The 21,757-nt window shown below is 43.3% G+C and overlaps 1 protein-coding gene and 1 long non-coding RNA gene across 4 annotated transcripts in view; one reads left to right on the forward strand and one right to left on the reverse strand.

The window, feature by feature from the left end:
• The window catches only part of REV3L (REV3 like, DNA directed polymerase zeta catalytic subunit), a 231,500-nt gene that overhangs the window by 201,036 nt on the left and 8,707 nt on the right, over nucleotides 1-21,757 (forward strand). For all 3 annotated transcript variants that reach the window (XM_039529353.1, XM_039529354.1, XM_039529355.1), the window contains 7 exons: nucleotides 4,808-5,014; nucleotides 6,600-6,709; nucleotides 9,680-9,794; nucleotides 12,077-12,214; nucleotides 12,978-13,168; nucleotides 14,525-14,771; nucleotides 16,995-17,204. In XM_039529353.1, the coding sequence (XP_039385287.1) occupies nucleotides 4,808-5,014; nucleotides 6,600-6,709; nucleotides 9,680-9,794; nucleotides 12,077-12,214; nucleotides 12,978-13,168; nucleotides 14,525-14,771; nucleotides 16,995-17,204 (1,218 nt within the window). The remainder of the gene's footprint in view (nucleotides 1-4,807; nucleotides 5,015-6,599; nucleotides 6,710-9,679; nucleotides 9,795-12,076; nucleotides 12,215-12,977; nucleotides 13,169-14,524; nucleotides 14,772-16,994; nucleotides 17,205-21,757) is intronic.
• Nucleotides 487-20,895, reverse strand: LOC120400598. The gene is made up of 3 exons (XR_005595913.1): nucleotides 20,233-20,895; nucleotides 1,605-1,701; nucleotides 487-891 (listed from the first exon to the last, which is right to left on the reverse strand). It is a non-coding gene; the product is annotated as an uncharacterized LOC120400598 (long non-coding RNA).

Consider the following 21,757-nt stretch of genomic DNA (forward strand, 5'->3'; position numbering starts at 1 on the left):
TCCTTGTCGTCCCCAGACGAGGCGCTGGCAAGCCCTTCGAGCGCTAGCCCACCCAATGCCTTCAAGGAGCACCAGGCTCTGCTCCAGAGAGTGGCGGACAATCTGGGCTTAAAGGTAGAGGAGATGGCTGAGCAGACTGACTCATTGTTCAATGTCCTCTCCGCTTCCACCCCAGCCTTCCTCGCCTTTCCAATCCACGAAGGGGTCTTAAAGACTGCCAAGGCCCTGTGGCAAACTCCCTTGTCTATCCCTCCCACTTTCAAAAGGGCAGAGAAAAAATACTTTGTCCCGGCTAAAGGGTTTGAGTGTTTATGCACCCATCCGCCCCCAGGCTCGTTGGTCATCGCCGCAGCCAACAAAAAGGACAAACAGCTCCAGTCCTCCTTTACTCCCAAGAATAAAGAGGCCAAAAGACTGCATCTCTTTGGGAGAAAAAATTATTCTACCGCCAGCATACAGTTCCAGCTGGCAAACTACCAGGCTCTCCTGAATAGGTACAACTTAATTTGTGGGATACTCTCTGTAAGTTCCAGGAGTCCCTCCCACGAGGGTTAGTCCAAGAGTTCGGCACCCTGGTGGAGGAAGGCACGGCGGCAGCCAGGTGCTCCCTACAAATGGCCTGGGATGCAGCAGACTCTGCGGCTTGGGTAATCATGTTGACGGTGGTGATGGGGCGTAACTTGTGGCTACAAACAGGAGGCTTCTCGCAGGAGATTCACAATTCAATCCAAGACCACCCATTCGATGGGGTTGGTCTCTTCTCCAAGCAGACAGATGCCAGGCTGCATGGGGTGAAGAATGCCACCCTTCGTTTGTTGGGCATACCTATGCCACAGCCTGCTTGAAAGCCCTTCCAGCCACCGCCAAGACCTTGGCAGCCCTGCCAGGGTACTGTAAGAAGAAGGGACAGTAGCTTCAGCAGGCATCACCCCTCTCCTTCCTGCTCACCTGCACAGCCTGGGCCCTCTAAACACCCTGGGGGCCAGAAGCATGCATTTTGAAGGTGTGCCCGGGAGCGACGCCTCAGTCAGTTCTCCGGGTTCCCTCCCACCCCTTCCTAGATCACCTTCAATCTTTCTGCTTGGCCTTGTCGAGGGTAACCTCGGACTGCTGGGTCTTGGATATAGTATCCCAGGTCTATACCCTACAGTTCACGGCCACCACCACCACCACTCCTCTTCCCCATCCCTCTTCAGAAACTCCTCTCACAAGCGATTCCTCATTCAGGAGGTCAAAAAGCTCCTTTGCCTGGGGATGGTGGAGGAGGTTCCTTGGGACATGCACGGAAGAGGTTTCTATTCCCGTTATTTCCTAATACTGAAGGCCTAAGACCCATCTTGGACTTGTGGCGCCTCAACAAGTCTCTCAAGAAGTTGAGGTTCCGCATGGTTTCCCTGGCCTCCATTATTCCTTCCCCGCACCTGGGAGACTGGTAGGTCGCTCTCGACTTGCAGGACACTTATTTCCATGTTTCCATATTCCCGGGTCACAGGCATTTTCTCCGTTTTAGAGTGGGAGGGCGCCATTTCCAGTTCACAGCGCTCCCTGTTGGCCTATCGGCCACAAGAATGTTCACCAAGTGCATGGCGCCAGTAGCGGCTTACCTCAGGCAGCGTGAGGTCCACCTGTTCCCGTATCTCAACGACTGGCTGGGTGCAAAGAAGCCTCAATCTGGTTTGCTCCACCTGTCTCAGCCTAGGCCTGTTGATAAACATAGAGAAGTCCATGTTAACGCCAGTACAACGCATAGAGTTTATCGGGGAAGTTCTCGACTCCACGCAAACCAGGGCCTTCCTTCTGGAGGCACGGTTTCAGGCCATAGCGGACTTAATCTCCTACATAAAGGCCCACCCACTCATCGTGGCCCATACTTGCCTGCGACTGTTGGGCCACATGGCCATGTGTACCTATGTGGTCAGCCATGCCCAGCTTCATCTGAGGCCCCTACAAACATGGCTGGTCTCGGTTTACATTCCCATGGTGCCAAGCCATGTCCCACTGTCTTTTGACTGGTGGTTGGACCCAGAGATGGTGTTGCAAGGTGTTCCCTTTGTGACCCTGTCTCTTTCGCTCACCCTGGCCTCAGACACATCGGATCTAGGGTTGGGGGCGCACCTGGGTGAGCTCAACACCTAGGGACGTTGGAGTTGTCAGCAAGAAGGAACCGAGAGGGCGTAGGGATGGTGGCACCTGATAAACCGTGCCATGAGCGCAGCACTCCAGAGGGCGCATGGCCATCCCTACAGATACCGCTAAGGCAAAAGTCTCAGAAGACCGCGCACGTGGGCGTGCGCACACGTACAATGGAATGGACATGAGCAGCACATCTCGAAGAACAACAGTTACAAAAGCTGGGTAATCATTTTTTCTGCTGCTGCTCAGAAAGGCTGGTGCTGTTGGAGATGAAGATAATTAGTTTGAATTCCATTGTTTTCATTTTTTGTCCTGTGTAGACCCAGCTGACTATAGCTAATGTACATTCGTGGCCCCAAACTGTTTCAGCTTGTCAGCAAGAAAAATATTTAATGTAAAACAAAAACTTTAAGTTAAAAGGTAAGTATTCCAAGGAATATTACAGTTTAAAAAAATCCTGAATATTGAAATGTGTCGACAAATAAAGAAAGGTAGTAAAATAGTCAACTCCTATCCCAGTTATTACAATCTTTTAACTATAAGTACAAGTGCACAATGTCACATTGTCCATTGCCAATTTAAAAAAATAACATTAACGCCATCCTCACAAACTTTGCCTCCCTTTCAGATTAAGTATATTGACAAAAGCAGCCAAAGTACCGATTGCTAGAACACCTCACTAATAATGTATATTCGTATCAAAGGCTAACTGCTAATTCCTGCATTCTGTTTCAGTTGGCTGTTTTTAAACATTACAGGCCTGGTCTACACTTGGGGGGAAGGGGTGTAATCAATCTAAGAGTTCAGCAGTCGACGGGAGAGCGATCGGGGATCAATTTATCCGTCTACACTACACGCAATAAATCGATCCCCAATAGATTGATCGCTACTCGCCAATCCGGCGGGTAGTGTAGACGTACCCTTAGAGACTAACAACATTTTATATATATATACACACACACACACACACAACATGAAAAGATGGGGGTTGCCATACAAAAGTTTTTTTTCTCCTGCTGATAATAGCCCACCTTAATTGATTTATCTCGTTAGAGGTGTGCGGAGATATAGGAAGAAGGGGACACACATCAGGGCCCAAATGGGGCTCTGGGTGATCACTACTTCCCACCACCCAACACAGATGTAATGAGGTTGTGGTGTCCGTATAAAGAAATGAAAACTACTGATTATTCCTCAAGAAAGGCTTTTAATGACTTACGGCTATAAATGCAACACAGACAGAATAGGGAAAGAAAAATTAAAGACCAGCATTGAATAAGGATTAATATAAATGACAAATTATATTGCAAACAAGCACAAGTATGGGTACTTATTACTATAAAAGCATGTTCTTGACATTGTTAATTTTACTGATGCAAAGCTATTATTACCCTTTACTAACTGTAAGTACAAAGATACATAAATTGATTAACAACTTTCTACTATTTTCTAAACAATTTAACACTAGTATTAAACTTTTACTACTATTTTTAATACTGCAGTTCTAATATAATCTGAGATTGAATTATCCCAACACTACCATTCTTAATACTATAGTGTCAGTACAACTTGAGATCAAAACAGCTCGAGCAACCCAGACTTCTTTACTCCATTACCTTATTTTGCATGCAACCAGACTTTTTTACTTTAAAACCTTACCCTACCAAGAATATATTACCTTCTAGTCAACCACTCTTTGCATTGGCCAGGTGCAGATAGTCGGTGCAGTTCAGGTTTCCTCGGTTCAGGGGGTGCGGATCAGACCGATCAAAGAGAATAACTTCTTAGACCGAGAGAGAGAGAGAGAGAGAGACACACACACACACATCTCCGAGGTTCTACACATTTAATCTCATCTTCCCACCCTACTTTGAAGCAGGTCAGTCAATCAGGTTAGGCCAAATTTAGTGTTATCGCTTTGGCTGTATAATTCATGCTTACTTATGTTCTTGTAGCCAATTATTATTTTAGTTTATAAGTTACGCTCAAGGAGATAGCTTACTTCTATATAGCCCACTGTCTCGACTGTGGTTTTCCTTAGTTTTCTAGGTAACTTCCCTCTAAATGGGTTATTGGCTTGATTGTGGGTGAGGTTATCTTGATGACCTATGCCTAAAGGCCTAGGTCATCAAACCCACATAGGAATTTGTTTTTTGGCTGCAGTGTCTCTTAACCAGAAGTTCCAAAGGTGGTTTCAATAAGCCATACCCGGGGGCATGACCTATTATACCATATAGGAGTCAACATAAAAGGTTGTCTGGTTGTAGGCATCTTTTGACCACAAGTTGCAGCTTAATTTTGCAAAGCTTGCTTTTTAAAGATAATTTTGCAAAGCTCATTTTATAAAGCTTCCGGAAGTCTTAGGCCTAACACTGGCAGTACTGTTGTTCATCTTAAGCTTGACAACACTCTTGCTCAAATTAATCACAAGTTGGAATGGCAACCCCCATCTTTTCATGTTCTGTGTGTGTGTATATCTATATCTTCCTACTGTATTTTCTACTCCATGCATCTGATGAAGTGGGTTTTAGCCCACGAAAGCTTATGCCCAAATAAATTTGTTAGTCTCTAAGGTGCCACAAGTACTCCTCGTTATTTTTGCTGATACAGACTAACACAGCTACCACTCTAAAATCTTTAAACATTTTGTTTCTCTTCATTCCCTTTTTGGTAGCCTTCAGTAAGAAAGGGCGTGTTGCCAAGAATGTTGGAAGAAATTTTGAAGACCAGGATAATGGTGAAGCAATCAATAAAGGCCTACAAGCATGACAAAGCTATCACTCGAATGCTTGAGGCGCGTCAGCTGGGTCTTAAACTGATAGCTAATGTCACATTTGGTTATACTTCTGCTAACTTTTCTGGAAGAATGCCATGTATAGAGGTAAGGGATGCAGATAAAATGCAAAAGGATTTAGGAAAGAGACTGTTGTTAAAGCAGCACTAGATAATGTAATGTCATTGCTTGAAACACACATTTAATCTAAATTCTACCATAAGTGCTGTTTTTTCTCTTAAAGTACAAAAAAACCCTTGGTTTCAGTTGTGAGCTTCATAGTTTGAAATCCATTTTGTAGTGATAAAATACTTAGAATTAGTATTTTCATAAAGATAAATTGGACTAGAGTTCCAATCATCAAAGTAAAACAATTTAGTGTAGCTGTTTCAGTCCTTTAAAAAAACAAACCAAAAAATGGTACAATCCAAAAACTAGAGTAAACTGAAAGGTTTAAATACCAAGGAAGGGGGAGGATTGCTTAGAATGCTCAGAGGCTACAGCTAGGAGTACTGGGATAAGATTGTGCTAAGGAAAATGTAGACTGTATGGAACAAATATGCTTTCTCCTGATTTTTGAATAAGTAATAATGTAACAAATTATGTACATTCCACATTAACTTATTTCAGCCTTCATTAAAATAAATTGAAATTTATTCTTCTGGTTTGTTTACTGCACAATGTCTTACAAATAAAGTTACATATGTCCCTTAATTAGACATTTAGGACCTTATCCTGAAGACCCATACTCAAGAAAACTCCTCAATGATTTCAGTGGGGAGTTTTGGCTGAGTAAGGGCTAGAATCACATCCTTGTGAGTGTAACTGTTCCTCAATGTGCACTTACAAAACTAAGAATGATATGTAATATTAAGGAGACAATATATCACGTGGTTTACTCTTAAAGCTTGAATTAATCAAAAGGAAAAAGGAAACCTCGTGATCAAAATGAATATATTTTCTGTGTACAGGAAAGAAGTTGACGACAGTAGCATTTTCATCATTTACTTCCATTAAAAACTGACACCTGATACGTTTGTGTCTGTCCAAGCAGCCACTGCTTTTAATGAATAATTGAAATTAGAGAGGAAAAAGACCTTTTAGGTCATCATGTCCGTCTCTTTGTTAATGCATATTTGCTCCATAGTGTATATTCTCAGGTGCATAGTCTAGTTTTAAATGACTCAAGAGGTGGAACTTTCACCACTTCATTAGGGAGATTTATTAAACTCTGAATAGCAATTCCTGTGAGGTTTTTCCTGATATCCAGTCTACATTTTCCTTAGCATAGTTTTATCCCAGTACTCCTAGCTGGAGCCTCAAAGAGCATTCTAAGCAATCCTCTTCCTTGGTACTTAAACCTTTCAAATATCAGTAGCTGGTTATAACTGCCCTTCACTTATTTAGGTAAGCTAAAGATGTAATCTTTCCTTCTAAATTAAGTCCTCCACCACCATAATCATTTCTGTTGCTCTTTCCTGAATTCTTCCCTGTTCTGTTGATTTATGTTTACAGTAAATCAGTTTTCAGAATTTTCTTTCTATTGTTGATTTTTTTTAAACCAGCAAATGCAGTTGTTTACTTTGCATGATGATGATAATGCAGAGATAGATTCAGAGTGATGCTGATTTACACGGGTTGTTTTGATTGCAGTAGCACAGCAGAAAAGATTTTCAGTGTATCTTATTTGCAGATTGGGGATAGTATTGTCCATAAAGCCAGAGAGACCTTGGAGCGAGCTATAAAACTGGTGAATGATACGAAAAAATGGGGAGCTCGGGTCGTATATGGCGATACTGACAGGTAATTAATAGCTGCTTCTTCTGATGATATGTGAAACCATTTCCTTTCTTTCCACGTCGCAAAGGAGGCTATCACCATGATCTGCATTCAAAAGCTTACAGCGGGTCTCCATGGATCTATTTTTCTGTTGTTTTAATAAATTATATTTGCCTGTTGCATTAAACATACAGTTCAATACATATTTCAATTCAGACTGTTAAGTTACCTTTATGGAGCCTGGTCTGGCTCCCCCACTTTGCAAAGCTGTCAGATGGGGTCAGCTGGGCTACCATGGCAGCTCCCAAGCTGCTGCTAATAGGGATAGAGACCCCTTTCTATCCCACCAGTCCCTCAAAAACTGTTTGGTAGTTTCTGTTTGACTCCCAACCACTAGTGTTAGTGCAGGGGTGGAGAGTGCACACTCTTAAAGGGGCCAGAGCCCTGCTGGTATAGTTCTTAACTGATGTGATGGGAGGGGGGCGGGGGTGGCCAGGCCAGAGCCTCCCCTTTTGAACCAGGTGCCTTTGGTGACTGTGTCTGTGATCTGAGTCTAATGTTGGCCCTGCATGAAGTATTCACGCTCTATTTTAAAATGAAACCAACTTGCACTTCATAACTAATTGTCCTGCAATACATATACTAAAAGTACAAATAGGATATGTCCTGTTAGCTAATACACATATTAACCAATAAATTTTCTGGCTGGCATTCAATAAAGAAAAATTGACCATTAAACCTCTCAACTTGCCAAAGATCATTATGGTAATTTTATAAAGAGTGGGACAAGGAGCTTTTCTTATATAACATAATGACAACATTCTGCTCAGGACCTTTGTTCATTTTAACAGTGAAAATGAGCAAAAGGAGAGAACTCTTCCAATTACTGAAGATAACTACAGCCTGGTACATAAAAAGTGTCTAATCTTCTCCTGTTCTGTGTAGTGCTCATAATCAGCACAGTAACATTAGCCATTGAAAAATTATCTTTAACTCTGTGGTATGACTAGTCCTTTAGTAATATGGTATCAGCTGTTCAGGTTTCAGTGCTAAGAAATAGAGATCCCGGTTCTTCCATGCATTTCATTACATGTCTTCTTGTCGATATTGGTAATTTTATACACAGAAGGCCCGCTGTAAAAAGTGTTTCCCTTTGCAAAGGCATTTAAGCAGATTTAGGTAAGTTTCACCTATCAAGTGTTTGGAAAGACATGCACACCCTACCTATTCTCAAGATTTATGGGATTTCTCAAGTTCAACGAACTTTTAGCCATAGTGCCCTGGCCACAGGTGCTTGAACTATGCTAGTGATGGTAAGAAATAGGTCTGGTCCAGCAGGCTGTAAAGTTCTCCATCCCATTGTCTGGAATAACTTAAAGTACATTTATTATTTTCCTGATTTATTTATTTTTTAATAAAAAGCTTTGGGGTGCTTTTTTGCCTCCAAATAATGAGAAATAGGGGCACTGTCAGCAAGGAAGAAAATCCTTTTCATTTACTCATTGTAGGCAGGTGTGAGACACGAGTTAACTTATTATTGTGGGGATTCTTTATTATATGCATATATTTATTGGTGTATTCTGGTCTCTAAAGAGAGTATGCACATTTCCTGTAATTAGAGCATACACTACTTTTTCGATACGGTCTTTCTCCTTAGATGGAAGGTCTGCCATGACTCTAGACAATGTCTGCTACAAGCATATCTATCTAGTACTGTACTTACAGTTTGTTTAAAATAGTATATTTGTAATGGCAGTAGGATTCAAACTGTAATCTGGTGCTATTCCTAATGGTTTTCTTTTTCTGGATTCTGGTGATTTGTGATCTATCTGTATAGGAAGGGTCAGATGGAGATAAAAGGTTTTATTCCCTCTGAAGTTCTGCCCACTGAAAGAAGAAGCCAAAATTATTTGCCATGAGTTGTGGATTGAGCACTGAGTAAGGGTGACCATTCACACTGCTCAGTTATTGTTTCAGGTTGTCTGCAGATATTATTGCATCAGTTTGCATTTGGTGTACAGATTTTTATCTGGTTATCTTCACAGCCATAAGGACTTAGAGATTCAATATTTTTTTTAAAAGCTGAAGTTCTGGAGCACCAAATCTCCTCCTCCAAATGAGAACCAGCTAATCAAGTGCCATTCCAACTTGACCCCTTCTGCACAGCCACTTCTCTACTAAGTTCATACTGAATAAACTGTTTAGTACCATTTATATTCTTTATCCCTCCTCCATATAGAATTTGCTGTTTCTAGCTCAACCGCCCACAGCCTAGCATTTTCAGATCCCAGATACAGCATAGAATCTTTTGTCAGGGCCGCCCAGGGGGGCAAGTGGGGCAGTTTGCCCCAGGCCCCACAGAGGCCCCCATGAGAGTTTTTTTGGGGGCCCTGGAGCGGGGTCGTTCACTTGCTCCGGGGGCCCCGGAAAACTCTCGTGGGGCCCAGGCCCCCGGAGCTTCTTCCGCTCCAGGTCTTCGGCGGCAATTCGGCAGTGAGGGGTCCTTCTGCTCCGGGACCCACCGCTGAAGTGCCCCGAAGACCCGCGGCGGGGGGTCCTTCCACCCCATGACCTGCCACTGAAGTGCCGGGTCTCCACCGCCGAAGACCCCAGGCAACCTGAATCCTCTGGGCGGCCCTGTCTTTTGTCCCTGATGTCATAGGACTTGGGGCTGGGTTGCATGTCTTGGAGCCAGAAATGTAAAAATCTATTCAGTGGAAGAACTGGGATGCATAGACCACCAGGGGGAGGTAGGTAGGCAAGAAAATGAAGTGCTATAAAGAAAGCAGTCAGTAGGGGAAGGGGTTGCTGTGAGAAGTCGAGGATGTGTCAGTGAGTAGACTGGTGGACAATCTCAACAAATTTTGTCAACCACATATGTCCCTGTTTCCCAGTCAAGATACTGGCAAATGTATTATAGTTTGTAAACCCATTCCAGGATATATGTTGAAGTAATGGTATCCTTACTTCCTATTTCTTCTTTTATCTTTTTAGCATGTTTGTACTGTTGAAAGGAGCCACTAAGGAGCAGTCTTTCAAGATTGGCCAAGAAATTGCTGAAGCTGTAACAGCTACCAACCCAAAACCAGTAAAACTGAAATTTGAAAAGGTAAAAGGAAAATACACTTTGCCCCAAATGTCTGGATAGAAAATGTTATCTCTTTAAACATGTTAGGGGGTCAGCTGTTCAATAAGGTTTCAATTTTGATCAGTGACTTAACAGAATCATGGGTGTTTCTTTGAGTGTACAGCCAGCAGTCCTTTCAGCTGCATTTCGTTGTCCTGCAGTTGTCAGAGGAAGTCTGCAGAGAAAATTTAGACACATTGATCCCAACAACCCACAGAGAACAGGTTCCTGAACGCAGTGTGGAGCAAAATAATTCTAATATTATTGCACATCCAAAAGAGCAGTGGAGACTCTTGTTAGTAGAAGTTTGTTGTTTTCATAAATGTCTCCTTCACTTGTATTGACATGGTGAATAGTAAGGGTTAAATCAGTTTAAGGGCCATTATATTTTTGAGACTGTCCTTTCATTTAGTATTTTAAGCTAATTTATTTTTAGAGAAGGAGAGACAGAAAAATTCAATAAAACAACATTGAGAGTCTGGTGGTTCTTCAAGTGATGGTCTCTATATGTAGTCCACTGTGGGGTGCGCATGTGGTCCTTGCAACTGAGATCGGAAGATTTTTCATTAGCAGTGTCTGTTTGTCCATGCCTGTGCCCTGCACCTTCTTGTGCTCCAAACTGACGACAGAAGGGAAAGCATGGACCAATCACCTCTCCAGTTCCTTTCTACCACCTCTAGTCTCAGACTGAACCCCTGTGGTGTCCACAGCTTTGCTAGCGTTCCTGCCTCAAATTCAGGTTTTTTTCTGTAGTTGACCTTTTTAGATAGTTAGTATGGGGCTTTCTCTATCATTTGGGGTACTTAGAATGCCCAAGATCCCCACTTCAAGTCCTGTACAGCCTGCCCCCTGTTGTTTCCAGTGAGTGATTCCATGACATTTGCTTATATTGATTGGGTAGTCCCACATTCCCTCCAAGTGCAATATTTGTTGTTCCTTTCGGCTCCAAACCCGGCAGTCTTGTGAGTTCCAGCTCAGAAGATATCTGATGGAGTGTTGGATGAGGCCCTAGTCTGACCCGGGGTCTGATGACCCCCTGTACATCGGCCAGAGGTGCCGAGAGATGCCCCACCAAGCACTGTGCTCCCTTGCTGCGGAACATCAGAGGGCAGAGCTAAGGACTCTAGCAGGCAGAGCAGATGGGAGGAGGGAAAGAGCAAGCAATCACATGAAAAGTGAGAGAAATTCTTTCTAGTCCTTATCTAAGAAGACGATTTTCTCCTTTATGCCCTCCAAATCTGATGAGACTCCATGCTCCAGTATGGATATGTCAGGAGCTCCTGGGGATCACGGATCCAACTTGGCTCATGGGGAGCCAAGAGTGTTCCAAAACCACCGATCACCAAAGGAGCTGGCCCAGCCCTATCACTAGCAAGGCAAAGAAGGGAGCAGTCATCAACTGAACCAACAGTAGAGTCCATCAGCAAGGAAGAGGATACAGTGGTACCAACGCTCATTGTCTGACCTAAATTGGCACTGTTAGCTCTGCCAAAAGGCAGAATCCCCTCCCCCTCTCCATCCTCTATGGCTGGGTGTACTATCCTCAACAATCTGGCTATGTATTCTGACCCGCCGTCACCAATACTCACTGATAAGGTGACTAGTAGCGGTGCTTGCAGTGTCAGTTCATCATTCACCAGTACAGTCGATCAGCCTAGAGTTACAAGGCCTGTGGAATCTGAGGACTCATACTCCTCCTTGGTGTCTAAATATGATTTTATTCATTATAATTTTTCTGTATTCACTGACAAACTACCCCAGGAATTTAGACCACAATTCCAGGCCTTAGTTTGGGGCAGGAGGAGGTGTAGGGCACAAGCACAGACCAAAAGATACTTACTCCAGTCTCAGCACCCCACAATGGAATACCCATAGGGACCACACATCTCAAAGAACTTCAGTTACTGTAAGGTAAGTAACCTTTCTTTATGACTTAGAATGGCAAAATAATTCAGAATGATGGCTGTCACTGTTAGACTGTATGTGACTTTGTGTGCCTGAATATTACAGGATCCTCAGTTTGCATATCACTTGTGGCAATATCTAGGTAGAGCATAAGGTGAGTGTGGAATGACAGTCTGAACCTACACTTTTCCTGTGAACCTTTAATGTTCCTTTAACTTACTTTTTATTTGTGTTTGTGAGGAAACAAAAGGTAAAAAAGTCAAAATTAACATTGCCTTAGAAAAACCTCTAAACATGCAATCCTGTTATGCTGCTAATGAATAACAGTATAAAGAGGCTACATGTTTTTAACCCTACAGGTGTATTTGCCTTGTGTCTTGCAAACCAAGAAGAGGTATGTGGGATACATGTATGAAGCACTGGATCAAAAGGACCCAGTATTTGATGCAAAAGGCATAGAGACAGTTCGAAGAGATTCTTGTCCTGCTGTTTCCAAGGTAAAATACACACAAATTCTTTCAAGTTTTACAAATGCAGTATGTATGCAGTCCTTAAAAATCATTTCAATACATGCCCCCGTAAAAATTCTAACTCTGAAGACAAGATCTGTCTTTGTTCTTCGGGGTTTTCTCCATTGTTTCTGGCACGAGTAGGGTCTTCGGGGCACTTCAGCGGCGGTGGTCCCAGAGTGGAAGGACCCCCCACCGCTGAATTACCACCGAAGCGGGGGGCCCCTGCCACCGAGGCCCTCAGGCCCCCTGAATCCTCTGGGCGGCCCTGTCTGTAAGTCATGGATAATTATTTAATTAGAAAAATGTGTTGCAAGAAAGGAACAAGTAGCATGGAAAATATTGTTAACCTCAAATAAATTGAGAAACAGCTGTTCATATGGTGCATTTATTTAGCACCTTTGAAGAGTGGAGGAGGATACTGAAAGGTGTCATACATAATATTCTATTTCAAAATTAAGAAAAATCTTTCTATATAGTGTAGTGGCATTTTGCCATATGTTTGTCATATAAATTCCATATACAGTGCTCTTTTTAAGGTTTTCTTTGCTTTGTAAAATAAAAATAAAGAGATGGAAGATATTCAGGGGTATCCTAGAGAAACAAAAATTGATACTTTTTTTAAACAAATGTATGTTTTTGAATTTATACTGAATATATACTATAAAATATTTCTTTATATAACAAATTCCTTTTACTAATGTTGAACGAGAAGATACAGATTTTTCACATCTCTCCTTTTGTTTTGAAGATACTTGAGCGTTCTATCAAGCTGCTATTTGAAACACGTGACATAAGTCAGATCAAACAGTATGTTCAGAATCAATGCATGAAATTACTAGAAGGCAAAGCCAGCATGCAAGATTTCATCTTTGCAAAGGAATACAGAGGGAGTTCCGCTTACAGACCTGGAGCCTGTGTACCAGCCCTAGAAATCACAAGGTAAATGAGAAGCCTAAAAGTGCTAATTGTGGATTTATCAGCAGCGGCAGCTCCAGGCACTAGCGCTCCAAGCGCATGCCTGGGGTAGCAAGCCGCGGGGGGGCGGCCTGCCAGTCCCTGCGAGGGCGGTAGTCAGGCAGGGCACGCCTTCAGCGGCACGCCTGCGGGAGGTCCGCTGGCCCTGTGGATTTTGTGGCAATTTGGCGGCGGGTACGCCAAAGCCGCGGGACTGGCGGACCTCCCGCAGGCAAGCCACCGAATCTGCGGGACCGAAGACCTCCCGCAGGCATGCCACCGAAGGCTGCCTGACTGCCGTGCTTGGGGCAGCAAAAAAGCTAGAGCCACCCCTGTTTCCTTAATCTTTTGTGCGTCTGGTTGTGGTTCTCAGACCACTTCTCAGAGAGCATATGTCTACATCCCAGAGGACCATAGCAATTAGTACTAGCCCTAGTTGGGTGTCTCAGAAGAGAGAGATTAAGGATTGAATAATTATGGAAACCCAGTTTCTTCCTTACTACTAGAGATTATCACTCAAGGTCAAGAACAAGGCCTACCGTCAAGGCAGTGTAGTGAAACCCATGCTGTTACTGACTGTTCTGTGTATAAAGGACTTCAATCTCGGAGGTCATTTGGTGTCTCTCACTGGCAGTAGATGAATTTTGTAGAAAAAATGTTGCTGGTGGATTCTCTCATTTTAATGCTATTAAGCCTCTCTTCTGCCATAGTTTGTGATATTAAACAGCAATCCCGCTTGTTTTTAGCGTGTACTTCACCATACTGATATTTTGGCAATAAAAGGTCAGCTGCATGTGAACCGGTTTAACATATTTTGCCAATCACTTGAATTTTTCCTTATATTCAGTACAAAATTTCTTAAACCTATGGCCATATTTTTCCTAGTAAAATAAAATGGATACCAGAAAACAAACCCTGCTCTTAGCTAAAGACTATAAAGTCCTTTGCACTCTGGTCGTTTGTGCTCATTTTAATATAGTGGCTGCTCTTTTATAAAGTGTTCCTTTAACTTAGGAGTAATCAAAAGGTGACCTGTAAACCAGATATGACCTGTGGCCACCCGGTTACTTCTGGAGGCTGGGCTGTTTGGATCAAGATGGAGCATAGTTTGCGACGACCTGTATTCCATGTAGAACATACCTCTCTCTTAAAGGTCAAGACAGCTTGCTGCGTGCTCCTTTTTATGCTTGTTAGGGGCAGAACTCAGGCTTCAGGAGAGCTGTTGATATGACCTTCAGTTGGGTCAAGTCTGGATGCCCTGATTTAAATACCTATTTGTTTCACTTGCTAGTATTTAATTTTAAGATACATTGTGAAGACTTTTTTTTTTTTTTAAAACAGGAGGATGCTTGCATATGACCGTCGTTCTGAGCCTCGAGTTGGGGAAAGAGTACCCTATGTCATTGTGTATGGCATGCCAGGATTGCCTCTTATACAACTGGTGAGGCGGCCCATTGAGGTCCTACAAGATACCAACCTGAGGTTGAATGCCACGTACTACATCACCAAACAAATTCTTCCACCCCTGGCTAGAATTTTCTCGCTAATTGGCATAGATGTTTTCAGCTGGTATCATGAATTGCCAAGGGTAAGCGTGTCAGATAACACTCAGTGTATCTGGGTGGTACTTGAATTTAATTACTCTTTTTTAAATAAAGAGCTTTATGTGAGGTAACAGCAGGGGTGATTTATTTTACAAGGTAATAATTTGGTGCCTGAGTATATAAATTAAATCACTAAACCCTCTGCAGTTCTTTCACTTAGTAAAATTAGTTTCCATTGCAGCTCTTGTACTCAAGGTTGGGCCTGTCCATATCATCAGCTGTGTTTCCTGGAGTCTTCCAAAATTAATTCCAAAGAATCCAAGTATATACTACATGTGTTCTTTGTTAACATATCTGGATATGGATCTGGTTTTGCATTTGCATTCGCATTCATCCTTTAATTTTCTCTCTAATGCCTGCATGCATCCACTCGAAACCTATGAAAGGCCCATGTACATATCTGGCTCTCTTGGAAAAGGAAAGTTTATATTTCTATGTCAATATGGTTAGGAGAGATGATGCACCAAAAATAGCAGGAAAATATTTTAAAAGTGAATGATAGGAAATTTTAAACCCTCATGTCTCTGAAACTCTGTGATTTGTCCAAGAATATTCAGGGGGGGAATCTACTCTGGGTTGAGATGTAGTAAGTGAAATGTTGGGTGGATTTTTTTTGTTTTTGCTGAAGATAAGGAGAGTAAAACATTGTGCTTATACAAAAAGTTAGCTTTACCCTTAACTATGGAGAGAGCGGCACCCCTCCGTAATGTGTTGTATTATTTAATTGTCACTCAATAGAATCATTATTTAAAATGTCAGGAGTTTTGTCTTTATGCTAACAATGCCCATACAAGCTGTACTTTCACTTCTGCTTCTTTCCCATGTCTGGATCAATCCACTGTGAGAGTCACACAAGCTAATACCTTCAACAGAGTGCTCCAGTAGAACTTGTGGCTCCACAGTGCCAAGTCCCTGGGAAACTTGTCCCTTTCCTAGTGCTCTCTCTAGGCAGTGGGGAGGTTCTTCATTCTTATAACAACTGGCTGCTCTTCACCCTTTTGTGGAACCTGGTGCATTTTACACTTTTGTGTACCCCAGAGATCAGACCCTGCCATGACCAGAAACCTCAAAATTCCCCTTGTTTTTTCAGTATGTTCTAGTTTCTCCTACCATGTGGTAGACAATGTTCCCTCCTGGCTTTTTGGTACACTCACTACAAGACTCACCTTTACACTCTGCCTCCCCATATCCCACCCTATTGAATACTGGACAACACAGCTCTCAGGAGCTCCCTCTCTCCATAGTGATGGATTAAAAGGTCAAGACAAGTTTTGTGGCAGCAGTTAGATGAGAGGAGGCAAAGGCAGTGCTGGTGAGCCTTATATGCAGAGTGCTTACTTTCTTCAAGGGGAGCTGGGTGAAGTACCCTGAGAGGGGAGAGGTATGTGTATGCAGTGAGGGGAGGAGGGGAGGGCCAAGCTCAATAAGTCTGTCTGGGGTGAGGGGTAGAGTAGGAGGAAAAGTGTCCAGGGCATGGGGAAGAGGGCTAGCTGAAAGACTCTGCCAGGAATTAGACGGCAACCCTAATATTTAAGAGTAAACCTGGCATTTTGGTGGATCCTAGAGCCTTTTTTCTTAATGTATCCCTGGGTGTTTGGGCTAAAATCACCAGTGAATGGACATGAAAAGTGTGTGACAGGGAATTGCATTAGTACTTGGAAACTAAACTTGGTGGAAGAGAGGTGGAGCTCAGAAGAGGGAAAAAACTGTTAACTTCTGTTCAGTGTTATATTTGGGGCCTAAAATTTCCCTGTCTCTAATACGTGAAATGAGAACAATTGAAACTGCAACCATGGGCGTACTCAGAAATGAGTTAGATCAGCACCTAAGAAAAACCTTTTCAGGATACCAGCTAAACCGATTTGTGACTGTAGGTTGGCAAGATGAGTTCCTCCTGTCTAGGAATATGTCTAGCATGTAATTCAGTTACTGATTCTTTCTGCTGCCTCATGCTGAGCTTGGCTGAGAAACAGCTCAAAGTGTATGGGTGGTCTCTGAAAATGTAGCTTACCACATATTGAAGCACTTAGGCATAAGTCATGTACTTTTAGATGAAGAGAGTTAGTTCTTGATAATAACTAACACATGAGTCCAAGCTCGGCAGGTCCTGTTAAATTTATACACCTTAAAAATCTGATGAATGACTCAGGCATAAATATAGCAGCCGACTTAAGAGTTCCTCCTCTCTTAAATTTTTTTTTTTATAGATCCAGAGAGCTGCCTCCACTGCCCGAACAGAGCTGGAAGGCCGAAAAGGCACAATCTCCCAGTATTTCACGACCTTACACTGTCCTGTGTGTGATGAACTGACACAGCATGGGATCTGTAGTAAATGCAGAAGCCAGCCACAGCATGTGGCAGTGATTCTCAGCCAAGAAATCCGAGAGTTGGAGCGTAAGCAGGAACAACTGGTCAAGGTAGGAATAAAGCAGACACAGCATTTTGTCATTGCCATTTAGTCAGCTGCCCACAATACAGAGACGCAGAATTAACTTAAAAAGTGGCTGAACTTTTTCCCTGAGGGTAAAGAAGATCACAGGGCAACATTTTAGTGGGTACCCTTTAAAATTACAATACTCAGTAGTTCTGAAACTAAATTGAAACACAAAGCACAATCCAGCTGCATCATACTGGGTGCTATCTTCCTATATTTGTATCTTTGTCTGTTTGTATATAGCATCTGGCACTATAGTAGCCTGGCATTGCACAACACTGAAGAAAATGCTTAGCACAAGAAGATGTTTGTGTCTCATCTCCATTCTTCTTAGCAAAAGATCATGAATGTTAGAATTTTTTTTGTGGTGAAAATGGCAAAAGTTATGGAAACCCATCCAAAACACAGGCATTTTGTACCAAAATAACTGATTAATTTCCAGTTATATTTCAAATAGCAAGAAGTGTTTGTGTGTCAGAAAAACAATACATACCTGAGGCCTACAGGGATATGGGAAGGGGCTAAGTAAATCTATGGGGGGCACTAATCACCATCTTCCTATTTAGAAATAATGGGAAGGTGTCACAAAAATCTCCTATGTCCCAATGAGACTGTCGCTTGATTTAAATCGCAAAGTAAAGGTTCTGGATGAAACTAAACATTCAGTTTGTAGGTACAGTCAGTTAAGCAGGTAGTTCGTTTGTCTAACTTATCAAAGAAATGCAGAGTGTAATTTAAATATTTATTGATCTGTTCTGGCACTGGGATTTAGGAGCTGTGCACAGAGCTATAATGGGGGAATTATATATTTGAGAATGGTTTGGAGTCCCTGTAAATGAGTTTGTTAATGAGTTACGGTTTTATAACGGAACAGCTATGTTTTTGTTTCAAATAGGGATGATGAAATACATGTGTGGTGGCAGCGGCAGCCTGGCTTGTCAGCAGCAGCAGTGTCTGTTAAAAAATCAACTCTACTATTGCTGCCCTGTGTCCTCAGGATCTTTGCCATAGATCAAAGGGCACAGAATGGGCAAAGAGGGAGTCCGACTGTTAGCATCCCCTAGGGTTGGGATCAGCGATCAATATAATTGCTGACTGTTTAAGCTCTTATTGGGTTAGCATTCAGCAACCTGCATACCCAACAGCACATGCTGCCAAGAACGCATCACCCCAGTGCTACATTGTCTTCCCTGAGTTCCCAATGAAAGCTTGTTCAAAGTCAAGATTCAGTCATCATCAAAGCTCCCTATGGGATTCACTCAAACTCCCTCTGGGCCATTTCACCCTGTGTGATCATTACTTGACTGGAACGATGGGACTTCTAATCTGGAGGGTTAGGTTTGTGGGCAGGAGGCAGAGCTTCCTCAGAGACTAGCCCAGGAATGTGCAGCTCAAACCAGAATGATCACAAATCTCAAGAGCTTTCAGAATGCAATATAAAACCCACTTTGTCGAGAAATGTCTCCATGGGTGCTCCAGGCCTGGATGTGCACACACTTAGGCACTCTTAATTGGAGATTTTCAGCAGCAGTGTCCATGGGTCATGCCTGTGCCCTGGTAACAGAGTATATAGGGAGGGGCAGACCCACCACCACTCCCATTCCTTCTCAACCACCTGCAGCTTGAGATGGAGCATCACAGTGTCCAACAGCTAGCTGTGCAGCTTGCTACCTATCTTGTTTATTTCTTGGGGTTTTTTGGGGGTGGGTGGTTGGTTTGTTTTGTTTTTGTTATTTAGCACAGTTTGTGTTGGGGGGAGGGGAGCAGTTCCCTTTTTTTCTTTGCCTGCTCTGGGCCCTTTTGTTTTCTTGGGCCTTGATCCACAGCCTCAGGGACAGGTTATGTATAACACCCTGGGCTTCAAACCCTGCCGGATCTGCCATAAGTCTTTCCCCCACAGTGACAGTCATTCAAGCTGCCTCCGCTGCTTGGGAGAAACTCTCATCCCCTCCAAATATAAGATCTGCTCAGGTTTTAAAAGCAGATCTAAGAAACTGAGGCAGGACAGACTAAACTCCTGTGGATGGAGTGATCTCTGAGAGCTGCAGGATCTAATTCACCCCCCTATCCTTTGGATCCGGCTGCTCAGAGAGCCCCAACATCTGTCTCCGCTGTGACAGTAAGCAAAGACATTGGGGGACCACCAAAATCATCTAGGCCAGGGGTTAGACAGTTATTTTTTGGTCAAAGTCCAGATTTCTTGGTCAAGGACCAGACTTCAGAGAAAATAATATTAAAAAATAAGAATAATGATGAGTACAGTAAATAAAAAGATTTCACGGCCTGCTCAAAAGCAGCTGGCGGTCCGGATTTATCCCGCAGTCTGCCTATTGACTACCCCAATCGAGGCTGCAAAGAAGAAACAACCTCTTTCTCCAGAATGGAATGAAAGAAAAGGAACACATCCTCATAAAGGTACCTCTGAGGCTCTCATCCCCACTGATATGGAGACCACAGCACTGGCTAAGAAGATCATGCTGTGACATACCAGGGTGCAGTCCTACTAAAGAGTAGTTGTGTCACTCCTGCCCTCTAGCCTGGGGTGCCCTTTACAATGCTTTACTGCTGTAGCCTCCAGCCAGGACTGCTCACAAACAGCCTCCAGCATGCAAGTCACTCCCTGCTAGGTCTGTATGTCGGCTGCAGCCAGCCAACCACATCTTGGCTCTTACCAGCCTTCGTTATACAGCCAGGTGACCCCAACACACTTCCAGTCTTAGCTTTTCCCCCAGAAATGTATGTCCAGCCCTTCTGGCCAAACCAACTTTATATAAAATCTGTTGTTAATTTAATAGAAATAATATGCACACTGCTTACCACCCCAAATGGACTTTCCCAGACACTTCAATTTAAACACATTGGATTAGATCAAACAAGTTTGAGAGATTTTAATTAATAGAAGTAATGAGACGTAAAAGTCAGAAATGGTTACAAGAAAATAAAAGTTAAAATACTACTGGTGCCTAACTTAACAAACTCTACCAGATTCAAATAGAAGCAAAGTTTCTCACCATATGCTTTCAGCAGTCTGACTGACCAGTCTTCTTAGGTCAGGACCCCTTCTCCGAAGGTTCAACAAATGCTTCTTTTGTCACTTTGGGGGCCGTGAACACTATGGGCAGGGAGAGAGAAGGGGGTGTCTTTGTTTGTTAGTACCTCCTTTTTATAGTGTCAGTTCCCCTCTTGAAAAATACTTCCATCTGAGATTCAGGAGACAGAGTCTATATAGAAGGATGTTCCCTGCTGCGTTTTCCTTACCTGTTTAAATGTCCTATGTTTGTTTGCCTTCCTACGTGATGACTCTGTTTACTGCTTACATTCAAATTAAACAGAGCATACACAGAGACCACGGTACCAGCACCTCTTGCTCCTCCAGTAGATATGGGAGGTTTCCAAGGTATTTGTACAAGATTCCTCCACCTTCCAGCCTCCTTTCTTTTAGACAGACCTCTTTGTCAACCTCAATTTGGAACGTGTGTTAATAACACAATTCAGTGGAATCTTATAACTTCATATACAATGTTGCCACACATATTTTATTAGGATAATAATGACCAGCAAATTATGAGTGTTCAAATGATACCTCACAAAGCATACTTTGTACAAAGATTATCACAATAGTGTGTGGGGTGTGGACCCGTGTTCCCTGTAAGCTGCGCACTTGAGCGGCCACATGGGAGAGATTTAAGTGCCGCCCAGCTGATTAGGAGAGCACACACAGCCAGAAGCATGTGTTCAGGTGCCCCTCCCCGCCACGTTGCACCATCCTGCAGTAGCTCCCAGGACCACCCTGCTAGCTGTGCGGGGGGTCAGAGGGAGGAGGATGCTGATGTCCGGATGTGGTCATTTCCCTCCCCCCCCCCCCCATACCTCATCTCTGCAGAGCAAGGGAGAGACATGGAACACAGCCTGGCTCAGGACTCGGAGCTGCTGGGGGGAAGAGTGAGTGGCTGCATGCCTTTCTTAAAGAGACAGTGCTCTATTTTCTGAGATTTCCCCAGCAGCCAGCTCACAGTCTCTCTCTCACACACACACACTCTCCCTCCCTACCTGCCCATATATCCCATCTCTGCAGAGCAGGGGAGGAGAGATATCAGGGCTCAGGACAGAGCAGGAGAGCTTTCAGTGAGTGTCTTAAAGAGACCGCACAGGGCGTTTCTCAGAAATTTTCCCAGCAGCCAGCACACACACTGTGTGTCTGTCTGTCTGTCTCTCTCTCACACACACACGCACACAGTCTCTGTGTCACACTCACCTTCCAACACATACTTGTATTATTGTTGTTACTTCTTGGTACTTCCTGCAATGCACATATATTCTCTGTAATTTTATTCTTTCAAAGTCAGGGCCGCCCAGAGGATTCAGGGGGCCTGGGGCAAAGCAATTTCAGGGGCCCCTTCCTTTAAAAAAAAAGTGGCAATACTATAGAATACTGTATTCTCGTGGGGACCCCTACGGGGCCTAAGGCAAATTGCCCCATTTGCCCCCCACCCCCTTCCAGGCACCCCTGGGAAAAATAAACATTTAAAAACCTTC

This window comes from Mauremys reevesii, linkage group 3, assembly GCF_016161935.1.
Source record: "Mauremys reevesii isolate NIE-2019 linkage group 3, ASM1616193v1, whole genome shotgun sequence".
Taxonomy (NCBI): domain Eukaryota; kingdom Metazoa; phylum Chordata; order Testudines; family Geoemydidae; genus Mauremys; species Mauremys reevesii.